The sequence below is a fragment of the Leptinotarsa decemlineata genome, unplaced genomic scaffold (genome assembly GCF_025532065.1).
Source record: "Leptinotarsa decemlineata unplaced genomic scaffold, Ldec_3_MD MMD2_tig00004307_RagTag_RagTag, whole genome shotgun sequence".
In the NCBI taxonomy this organism is placed as follows: Eukaryota; Metazoa; Arthropoda; class Insecta; order Coleoptera; family Chrysomelidae; genus Leptinotarsa; species Leptinotarsa decemlineata.
Window position 1 is genome coordinate 2,166,079 of NW_027412606.1, and position 12,117 is coordinate 2,178,195.

The window sequence follows — 12,117 nt, forward strand, 5'->3', positions numbered from 1 at the left end:
GCATACATCAATTGCACCACCTTTCCCAGGCTTCAGGAAAAATAAATTCTTGTACTGCTGCCCAAGCCCTGTCATGAGCACAAGGAGATCAACATCCTCCCCAACCAGCACCACAACATCACATTTCTGGGCCTTGGCTGTGGCGGTTTCCACTTTGAGTCTGTCAGCATCCTCATGAGCCTGATTGACTTGAATTCCACAATCCTCTAACTCTGTTTTGAGTAGCTCAATTGAACTGATCTTGTTATTGGCGTTCGATAGAAACTTGTCTTGAGCAACTGCGTTGATTGTGGTTTTGTCAAAGATCACATCAGGAGAAGTGTGGATCTGTATCTGGCGTAATCTTTCAGCGCTCTTTGTGCCAGACTCTGCAGGGTACCCATCAAAAATAACTGCTACATCAGCTTCGTATCGCTTCGTCAGAAATGATCAGCTACTTTTTTATATGGCACTGAAGGAGACGTTTTTCTGCCAAACCACTTCATGTAATTATATGACGAATGAATTTACTACCACTTCATTTCAATAAATACCTACTCATTCCTCATGAGTTATCAAATTGGGTGGTGTGGGGGTGTGGTGATGGGGAGGGGTCTGGAGAACCTTATCGGAAAGTACAACCAAAGAATTCATGGGTCGCAATAACACACACAAAAGAAGGCGCTATTTGGCTTTTTTACCATTTCGAGAAAAATTGTCCATTTTTGAGATGCTGTAGCTCGCTCCCTTGATTGATTGATTGTAGAAAAAAAAATCATTTATGAAATTTGTAGGGAATTTAATGTTCTTCAACTTTGTATGGTAACCATTTTCCGCTATAAACACTCCTTTTCGAGATATTGCGAAAAAACCGAAAAATATCCGAAAATGTCGAGGTTTTTCGGCTACCAAAAATTGTGCCGACAGTCACATTTTTTATATTTTACTCTTCACACCCATTAAAACGAAAAAAAAATGAAATCTTGTACCCCACCTTTTGTAAGTTGAACCCCTTTCTTGGTCTCTGGGAACTGAACTAGATATGCGGTTGCGAATAATCCCCTTAGGGAACCGGGCGAAACCTCATCGTGATCAGCCCTCCTCTGGTAATGCGGGGCTCTGCCAGAGGTGACCAACTCTTCCCTTGCTACTCATGGGAACACACATATATGAAACAAACAAACAGACACACAAACACCAATCCCGTGGCTGGACAGAAGTGCTCATCTCAATATATGGCAATATGAACAGAAGTATTCACCCCAATCTACCTCTGGGAATGAGGCTGGACATAGATCACCTCGTGATGTAATACAAAGATGGAGCATTTGCGGCGCTGAGGCCAAAAGGAGAAATAGAGCAAAAGAGGTAGGCGTGGCAGCAACTATAAGTGCACCCTCCTCCTCCTCCCCCACTCCACCTCCAACAGCAAGGGCACTTCCTGCAGCGGGCGCCAAGATCTCCGCCTTGAGCCGGCTTCACAAGGAACCGGCTGCCCCTGCAGAAAAGAGCCTTCACTTGAAAACCACCATTAGGGGAACCCCGGAAGGTTGAAGAAGCCGCGCAACGACAGAAATGTCGCTGCACCTTCCAAAACCTTCGAGGCCGCCGTAAGATACCTCAAGGTTGCCAGAGAGAGTGTGTGTTCGGCGAGTCTTGGCCTACACCTGCCGAAATAAAGGAGATGTTTCCTAGTAACCTGTCCATCTTCCTGGAAAGGACAGGATGGATGATGACTTAGGAGGACAACTCCTCACGGGATGTACAATGGGTCACATGTGGCCTAAGTGCTTAGGTATACACTCACCCTTCCTACTATATACATACATACATACATACATTGATGACAGAAGTTGGTCAGTAATTTAACATATCATTTTGACTTCCAGATTTGTAGACTGAAGCTACTCTACCAACTTTCACTGGGACGGCATATTACCCTTTATGTAATACAAATTTATCAAATGAACTTGTGGTTTCAATAAATATTTATGCAAAGGTATGTTTATTAGTTTGCTAGTTATTTCTTCAGAACCTGAATGAAACAGTCGTTTCATAAACTGTTTGGTGAAAATCTCATAATGAAGTGAATGAAATAAATTCAACAATAATATCATCAAGAATGGGATATGTACAAACTTTAACTTCTTACCTAAACGAAACCAATCTAAAATGCTGCATTCATATCTCAAAACTCTCCATAATTCTTTCAGTGATGTAATCTTGATGAAAACGGAAAATAGGTACGGACCCGATAAAACATTTCCATTAACTCCCTCAAAGTAGATATCTTGGCTTCTATATTGGCCCATTTGTAGTTCTCGAGGCAAAAACCGGATTTCCTCCATCGATTTTCACTTCTGCAGTTTCTCATTTGCAGTACAAATTAATCAAGTAAAAAGCTAGAAGGAACGTAATAGGTCGTTGGAAAGTTGGTAGAATTTGTTTGAGCAATTTAGTAAATTAAAAACAAGTGGGTACATAAACAGAGAAGAGAAAGAAAAGTAAACAAGGAGATGGACGTATGAAATTGGCAGAACTTTTTATTTATTCAACGGCTAAACGGTTAAAGTTCATTTAGTTGTCCTTTAGGAATAGAAGTGAACTTCTGCGTTGTTGGGGAATTTTTTCAAGGAGCATGCGACTTATCCAACAAGACCTATAAAGAAAAAATAATGAATAAAACTTTTTGAATAACTCGATGATGATAGACTATTCTTGTTGTTGGAAATTGGGTAATGATTTGTCATCGGTTGGTTAAATTAGGCTCATTATTTCATTTTAATTATACTTCAACTACCGAAAAAAATAAGAATGTGAGATCTTTTGGCCAAAATCAATAAGTACCGTAAGGCATTTATACTTGGAGATCGTTTCCAGAATTGTGCTGCAACTTTCTGTCAGCCAGAGTACTCTGCTGCGCTCCGAATAAGCTTATTTTATGCAAAACAAGAAGGGAAACAATAGCATAGTTACAAGTCATTGAAAAATAAATAAATGAAGAATAAACCTAATGGAATCAAATAGAATTATGCCTTTTTATCATTAGCTTTGTATATAGCGGATATAGTCTATATACAAAGATAGTATGATTCTGTATTATTACGGCTTCAAATTGGGACGTGTATTTGAAATCTATTCGAGAGTTTTCAATCTGTCTTTAAGAAATTTTTCAATGTGAAAGTATAAGAGAATTGAAATTTGAATCATGATTAGGGTTGGCGACGTTACACGGCATTACAGAAAGTGTGAAGGGTATATCGTGTAACTAGCGACCCGCCCCGGCTCCGCACGGGTGCAATTCTGATACTGAATATACTTACATAAATATATACAAACGCGTACGATCGCTGCGGTACTGCCGCAACCACTGCGGTACCTTCATTTTAAATCTGTGATATCTTCCAAAATATTTATTCAAATTACATGCTGCAAAAGGCCATATTGATTTATATCAAATGCACATTGTATATAGGATACTCAATTGGATAACGAGTATTTCCGTACTGCTTAAAATCGCTTCGTAAAAAAGTGAAGGATAAAAAATGGTTATTGTGGGTTATCGCTATGAGAGATAGATATATACCATTGCGGTCTTTTTTGCAAACTTTTTTTAGGGGTACTAAACTGTAGTACATTATTTTGATCTATCTCGTAGAGTTTAGCCAGCTCGCAGCGTTTGCAATGTAAGCTCAAAAATGTTTTTATCTGAACAAAATACGCGCGACAGATTTCGATTCCTGCACCATCTATCAACAAGTGTACAAGGTTGGGTCTATCATTTCTCGCGTCGAGGGTTTTTGACAAAAAAAAAGCGAATGGGTAAAAACACGAAGGTTTCTTTGCATCTTGGTCCCTATGCATCCTGCGGTCATTGCTATGGTTAGTCAAATTCAAAGATCCTGCCATTGTACATAGACTACTCATATAGGTATACAGAGATCCTCCTTTCGATTTTATAACTGGCTTTTGAAACTGAGATCAAACCCGCAAGGTGTCGCACTGTGCACAATTGAAAAAAATGTTTTTGTTAAATACTGATTGTAGGTTAGATTAAAAATTAAATATCAGTTTATATATAATGTTCTTTCGTTACAGATACGAACTGAGGCAATACATTCAATCATTACTAAGAGCAAGAGGAAAAATCTAGTGAATAGTGAGGAACAACCATATTTATGTTTAATGACAATTTATTTTTTGGAATTTTATTCAAAGTTGATTTCATTTGATGTAACATTTTGAAACTGAACAATATGGTGCTAGTTTTGAATGGAGTACTACAAACAAAATGCCCCCAAGATACACAGTCACTGTACAATTTGCATCCAGTCTACAGAGATACCGCCAGTCAGTTGCTAGCGATACCTAACAAAGTTATTGGGCCAGTGGGACTTCTATATGTCCAACAGAGAGAATATGCCGCTACCGTTCCTCATGATAAAAATGTGACCATCATCGGTTCAGATGATGCCACCACATGCATAATAGTTGTTATCAGGCATTCGGGCTCTGGAGCTGTTGCTTTGGGTCATTTCGATGGATCGGGTGAGTTTTTGGAATATTTGGTTTAGATGCACTGATGACTTTGTGAACAGACATCATGCAGTTCACTTATAATATTTTTCAACCGTTTTCAGGTACAGACGATGCCATTTGTGCGATGATCCGTCAAGTACAGGATCTTGCTCTGGGGTATCCTGAGGGTAGAATCGAAACTCAACTGGTGGGTGGTTACTCAGATGCCCGACATTTTTCTGAAGAACTTTTCCACAACATTATGAATGCTTTTCAGAAGCAGTCTGTTGAGGTTGATTTAACACTTGCCTGTGTAGGGCAATTGAATACTACTATTCGTGAGGGAACCCCTTGGCCAGTCATATATGGAATTGGAGTTAATGTCAAGACAGGTGAGAATTTATTTTTCATCAATTTATTATTAACATCTTTCAAATTTTGAAACTACACAGCGATTTGGTTTAGGTGTGAAAACATTTCAGCTCAAAAAATCAATCACAAAAAACTAACCTTACCTAAAAAAAAAAATGCTAAATTATGTCAACGCTGTATTTATTTTTGGAAGAAATATGTGCCATATTTAACGATACGCTAAATTTTTGCTATGAAGATAGTATTCTGGGAAATACATCCTTCACAGCAAAAAATACAACACAAATTTTTCCAGATTTTCCTGAAAGTGTATAACTTTTCTTCCAGATAAGCATATCCCCAACTGGGTGGTATATAGTCCAGAAACATCAATATTTTCTTGATGTTGCATCATTTCAAACTCCAAACTAAGAGTTATTGATTTTTGTTAGGCTGGGGAATGGCAGAATTTAATAAAATTCAATTTCTAAAAAGTATTGAATCCAATTTTGATAGACCCAATATTGTTCAAGGATTCCATTTTTCATTTGTTATTTCAGCTGAACAAAATATTGATTTCAGTATCTGAAACATACGGTACATTTTTTAGCTGTGTGGATGGCCCCAGACTTGTTCATTTCTTCCAAGTCAACACTCTCTTGAATTTTTGTCGTTCTCCTAATCTTGTACTTTGTGTAAACTTTTTTCATTGAAAATGACATCAAACATTTCAATCAATGCGTTTTACAGGTGAACTATTCCCAGCAACATTCCCAGAGAAAGGTCCTGAAGAATCCTTGCGAAATGCCAGACATCTAACGGGCAACCATCAACTCTTAGATATCTACGACTGTAATCTGGGTCTTCTGACCATTGGTCCCTTCAACTATACGCCTCTTCGAGGAGCTGATCTGTGGTTAGAGCAAGATGATGAGTTCATCTTGAATCATTTATCCACTTCGCCTGATGTTCAGCTGCCACATTTTGTATCACAAATTAGGGCGACATTGAAGTACATACAGGAGAATCCATTTCCGGCTGTGACTGTTTTCAGAGATAATCGACCTCATTATTTCAGGCGTGATGAACATTCAGGTTTGTGGGTTCCAGTCTATTAGCTTCGGTAGTTGACTCCAGAGAGAATGTCGTATGGGAATTCAAATTCATCATTCTTTTGGTTTTGCTAAGTTTCAACAAAATAATACTCCCTGTACACCTTGAAAGTGCATTGGTGATTATATTAGAATCATACATTCTTGTCACGCAAACTTATTTACAAAACTGCTTGACTTTGTTCGCTCTACAGTAGCTTTCTCAGATATGAATCATAAATATTAATAACATAATACTAAGTTCTAGTAACTTCAGTATACCAAAACAGTTGCGAAATTTGAAAAGAAAACAAATTGCAAGAGTGAGTTTCATACAGGTGTAGAAAGGTTGAATTCCAGTTCATCGCAATAAGTTGCAACATAAATACCTACCAATATACTTGTATTTTATTATGTATATAGATGAAATGAGTAAAAAAAATTATGCTGAACGATATTATTAAAAAAAAAGATAAGAATGATGTAGATGATGTACTAACAACTGAAAAATGAATCGGAAGGTACTAGGTAGCAGTCATCACACCACCTTCTCAGCAATCTACAGTATTGATCAGATAAAAAAATAATAAAATCGTTGGGCGTAGCTTAACCTGAGTGAATATTTATGTAAATACTACTTCAAACGATTTTGTTGTTTTTCAATCTGGTCAATTCCATCAAATTGCTGAGAAGACTGGTGTGATGACTGCTAGGACCTTCTGAATTATCGTTTTCATTGATATGTGACAAGGTGCATTATCTTGATGAAACAGCACTTTTGTTCTTAGAATGAGTCCGTTTTTTCCGTGATTTCGTTCTTCAAGCGCTGTAATAAGCCAAGTAGTAGTCGCTGTTGATGGTTTTTCCTGATATCATAACTTTGCCAGCAGACTATTGCGACTCTGCACACTTTGGAGAGTGTTCACTACTACAGTCCACTCAGATGACGTTCGTTTTGTTCCTGGTGTGCATGATGTTGTAGTGCTTCATCCATTGTCACATATCGATACATAAATTCACGTTTCTATAGTGGAACAGCTAAAAACACTGCTCAGAATCATCAATTCGTTGTTGTTTCTGTTCAATTGTGGGCTCGCGTGGCACACACTTTGAACAGAGCTTTCGCATACCCAAATATTCATGCCCGATATGTCCATCACGTTCGTTTAATATCTTTAAATCCTCAGCGAACACTTCACTTTGCCGTCATCCAAAATTATTTTGTGGACTTTTTGATGTTTTCTTCAGTAACAGCCTCTTTGAGACATCCTCTGCGTGCATCGTCTTCGTTGCTCATTTCACCTCATTTAAACTTTTAGCAAACCACTTCTCAACGGATGATTTTCTTGCTGAAAAGTTTAAATAATGTTTATCTAACCAAGCCTTGGCTTCAACAGTATTTTTTGACAAAAAGCAATGCAAGATGCTCCACTAAAAATGTTCTATCCCACAAACTAATAGTCTGACAGCTGTGAAATTTGAACGTGTCTTTTGGAGGTTAGGGTTAACTGAAAATAATGAGAATTAAATTACTAGTGGCGCCATCTGTGTGTTAGCCTACGAACTTTTCAGTCCATCTAGTGTATGAAATTAAATATGAGTTAAAATTCGTCCAGAGTATAAAAACAATCAATTGATGAAAATTATTTAAGTTTTTGTTTGAAAGTAAGTGGTGAGAGTGTCATACTGTATGACTGCATACTTAGGAGAAACACAGTATGAAGATGTTTTCGAGTTGTAAGCACATTATTGTTCTTAGTATCACAATTATATATTTCAGAAAACAAGTCGAAGTGTCTTGTCAATATATGTCAAAACTCTCAAGATGAATATGAATATATGCGTCTTTTTGTGATTGAATCAATTTTCAGTTCCGTTCATGACAGGTACTTTGATGAGACTATTTGCGAGTTTTAATTCTGCGACCAGTTTCATAATTGAAATTTTCATTAAAGGATCTGTAAAAAAAGGTATCTGAGGAAGTTATTGTGTATCAAAACTAAGATTGTAGTTTCCAAGATGATTTTCTTTTGGTATATTGAAAGAATCTCTAATTGCGTTTTCAAAAACCAAATTACGTTATAACTGATGTTATCATGTAATTTGAACCCAAAATATTTGCGCTTTTGAGAAAATTGTAGAATTTTGGGAAACTTTTTCGAATATTTTTTATTCAGGATATCAAATTTGTATCTCATGGTTTATCTGTAGTTTGGACTTTTGGTTCATTCTTCACCTTCACCAGTCCGGTTTCAATATACACAAAATTGAAGTGTTACTTTGCGATATCTTCTAAAAAAATTATTTGTACACTGACTGCAATTCCAGCTAATTTGTTTTTATATATTTACTGTGTTGATGGAAACTTCTATTCGGTGACCATTTATGTTGGTCAAAAATGTTTTTCAATTATACAGTTGAATTGTTACTTGAAATGTTTTTTCTGCAAGATGGATTTGATAGATAGGTGAAGTTTCTTTTTAAAACCACATCTGTGCTATTGAAATCTTTTGTATCTGAGGTATGAGGAAGCTAGAAAATATAAATGAATCTGTTTATTCCTTTTGGTTGTAAACTCTACTGCAATATTAACGACACACTTGCTTTCTCCAAAAAAAATTACAATTACTGTGTCAAAGCTATTTTCCAAGTTTTTTGGCCTTGATCTGCAGGTTTTTGCCTGACGTTTCGTCAACCACTGCGGTAGCCATCAAATGCGATGGGGTAACAATGGAAGTGCTTGAATTGGTGCTCGATTTGAACGTAGAACCTACAATGCAGGTATTTGACTCCGATTTTATATTACTGTACGTAGATGTGGCTTGGTTCTAGTCTATGGTCAGCCAAGGACCCCAGAGAATCTTCAGCAACACTCGTGGTATACCGGATTCATTGTATCTGCAGGTCAGGCAACATTGGAACCACGAAATAAAGTGTAGGTACCCGTTTCAATAGAAAAGAAGAAGCAATGAACATCAATAAAATCTGGCTACCTGTTTTTACTGGTACAAAAATAAGGTCAGGTTAATCCAATTGAGAGAAGCCAAGCCACGCCTAACTGTAAGACAAATTCCAGTATTGTAGTTTCTGCATGGAGTTTGTAAGACACCTAGAGTGTTCAATTAATTTTGCGATTGAGTGTATATGTGATGCGCTGATAGTGTAATTGGGTATTACAACATATTAGCAAATCACATGCAGATATCATTTTTGTAAGGATTCACACTCACAAGGACTTAACTGCAATATATAGAAGAAATATATAATGTTTAAACTTGAATTGATTAAAAAAATCATCAAATTGAGAAAAAAGTCAGATCTTTGAACTTCTTAAACAGTCTCGATTTTTACACTTTAAGATTTAGCTATTATTGTGATTTTAGCCAATGAACACAAAGAATCTAATGGTCAGGCATATAAAAAAATATGATAATTTCATTGGTCTTCAGCCACTCTGAAACAATTTTTTTTACAGGTACTCTTTAGTTTGGATAGATTTATATATTTTTGCATGATTTTACTATCGATACCTGTATAACTGTCTCTTAAATGATAAGCTAATGTGATCTACACATTTTATAAGTTAATTGGTTGTTAAAATTTTATATCAAGTGTTTGCCATATAGATATATTTCAAATAAAGCAATATTTTATTTAAATGATATTTCATTACATCCATCATATCGAAAGTGTTCTAAGAAATTTTTTTTTGCTTAAATTTTATCCATTAACTAACTATATTTATTTATCCTTTGAGACGTTAACAACGTATAGGACATGTCAGTACAACACGTTAAAATAGTATAAAGAAAGTAAACATACATAAAGATAAAATATCTCAGTAGTTTTAAAGTATAAAAATGTATAAAATATAAAGGAAAAAAAACAAGATTAGTCAAAATTGGATGTATAATAAAATAATAAAATCAGGATGAAAGTCTGGACCGCAATCAGCTAAAGTCGTCTGAAAGGTATTCACTGACACTGTAATAAGCCTTAGACAGGAGCAAATTTTTAACTTCTCTTTTAAATGATATCAAACTCGTAGTTTTAAAGTGATCAGGTAGGTGATTGAATAATTTTATTCCCCTATATTTGGGTGACTGTTCAAATTTAGAGGATCTGTGTCTAGGAATACTTAACAATTTTCCATTTCTGGTTGAGTAACTGTGGTAAGAAGAATTTGTGTTATATTTTGTTAAATTATCGTGGATGTATAGTAAGCATTTAAATATGTAAATACAAGGGAATGGCAGGATTTGATATGATATGAAGTGCTGCTTGCACGATTCTCTCCATGGGATATCAAATAATTTTCTGATATTTTTTTTTTGAAATCATCTAAAAGAACAATTCGTTCAGGCCAGTCTCAACACCCTACACAGTAGGTTAATGGACTGACACCTATCAGAAAACAACTACTCCCCTGGCTAATGCCACGAAGGGCGTTGGATTATATCCGACAGGTGTCAGTGCAGGATTCTTCACTGAAGTTATTCCTGCATATGCTGTTGGCGATACAACTGCCGCAATAGATTTTCAATTATTGGAACACACTTGCAGACCGGTTTCGGGCTGTTTGGCCACTCGTCAGTGCAAGGTAGTGTATATCATCAACATAAAGTCGATGATTTCCGATAATTGAAAATCGAATTCCGTCAGAGTATCATTCCTCGAACTAAGCTGAAGACTACAACAAACAACAGGTTTGTCGTCGCTCCATCTGCCTGTGAACAAGGTAACCAACTGCATATCCAAATTTGCCCAATTCCTCGTAAAAGGAAAGAAATCTTTCACGTATAGTCAGTCACGTATAGTCACGTATAGTCACAGGCAGATGGAGCGACGACAAACCTGTTGTTTGTTGTAGTCTTCAGCTTAGTTCGAGGAATGATACTCTGACGGAATTCGATTTTCAATTATCGGAAATCATCGACTTTATGTTGATGATATACACTACCTTGCACTGACGAGTGGCCAAACAGCCCGAAACCGGTCTGCAAGTGTGTTCCAATAATTGAAAATCTATTGCGGCAGTTGTATCGCCAACAGCATATGCAGGAATAACTTCAGTGAAGAATCCTGCACTGACACCTGTCGGATATAATTCAACGCCCTTCGTGGCATTAGCCAGGGGAGTAGTTGTTTTCTGATAGGTGTCAGTCCATTAACCTACTGTGTAGGGTGTTGAGACTGGCCTGAACGAATTGTTCTTTTAGATGATTTGATTTATAGCCAGTCTTCAAGTATGCCCACTGACTATACGTGAAAGATTTCTTTCCTTTTACGAGGAATTGGGCAAATTTGGATATGCAGTTGGTTACCTTGTTCACAGGCAGATGGAGCGACGACAAACCTGTTGTTTGTTGTAGTCTTCAGCTTAGTTCGAGGAATGATACTCTGACGGAATTCGATTTTCAATTATCGGAAATCATCGACTTTATGTTGATGATATACACTACCTTGCACTGACGAGTGGCCAAACAGCCCGAAACCGGTCTGCAAGTGTGTTCCAATAATTGAAAATCTATTGCGGCAGTTGTATCGCCAACAGCATATGCAGGAATAACTTCAGTGAAGAATCCTGCACTGACACCTGTCGGATATAATCCAACGCCCTTCGTGGCATTAGCCAGGGGAGTAGTTGTTTTCTGATAGGTGTCAGTCCATTAACCTACTGTGTAGGGTGTTGAGACTGGCCTGAACGAATTGTTCTTTTAGATGATTTGATTTATAGCCAGTCTTCAAGTATGCCCACTGACTATACGTGAAAAATTTTTTTTTTGGGAAATAAAAACCCTATTTTTGTTGGTGGCATATCCCCAAAGAACCACATTGTAGCTTAAATGGCTGTAGACCAAGCTATACTATACGTCCAGCAAGGCATGCAAGGGCATAAAATGTTTTATTCTGGAGAGAGCATAGTACGCTTGGTTAACTTTTTTACAAGTGACTGTAATTCAATTCACATAGAGTCCCCAAGATTTTCTTCTAAAACCGCAGAAGGAGCTCAATTCTTGAGTCTTTCTGTGGAACTCCGCAAGTGATAGTTTTCAATCAATTCAGACTGCAAATTGTATTTTGATATTTTCTGTGGCCAAATTTTTTTTTTCCGAAAGACAATCAGGGGCCCGACTCGTCAAATAAAAAACTTGCGGTCTACTCTGAGAAACAGTTG

General features: G+C 36.9%; 1 protein-coding gene and 1 long non-coding RNA gene across 2 annotated transcripts; one reads left to right on the forward strand and one right to left on the reverse strand.

The window, feature by feature from the left end:
* The first annotated feature begins 3,888 nt into the window (after nucleotides 1-3,888).
* Nucleotides 3,889-9,598, forward strand: LOC111503135 (protein N-terminal asparagine amidohydrolase). The gene is made up of 4 exons (XM_023157362.2): nucleotides 3,889-4,022; nucleotides 4,078-4,527; nucleotides 4,620-4,889; nucleotides 5,599-9,598. The coding sequence occupies exons 2-4, from the start codon at nucleotides 4,236-4,238 to the stop codon at nucleotides 5,964-5,966; spliced, it is 930 nt and encodes a 309-aa protein (XP_023013130.1). The 5' UTR covers nucleotides 3,889-4,022; nucleotides 4,078-4,235; the 3' UTR covers nucleotides 5,967-9,598.
* Nucleotides 4,746-10,266, reverse strand: LOC141483853 (uncharacterized). Its single transcript, XR_012466326.1, has 2 exons — nucleotides 7,318-10,266; nucleotides 4,746-7,194 (listed from the first exon to the last, which is right to left on the reverse strand). It is a non-coding gene; the product is annotated as an uncharacterized lncRNA (long non-coding RNA).
* Between the last annotated feature and the right edge of the window lie 1,851 nt (nucleotides 10,267-12,117).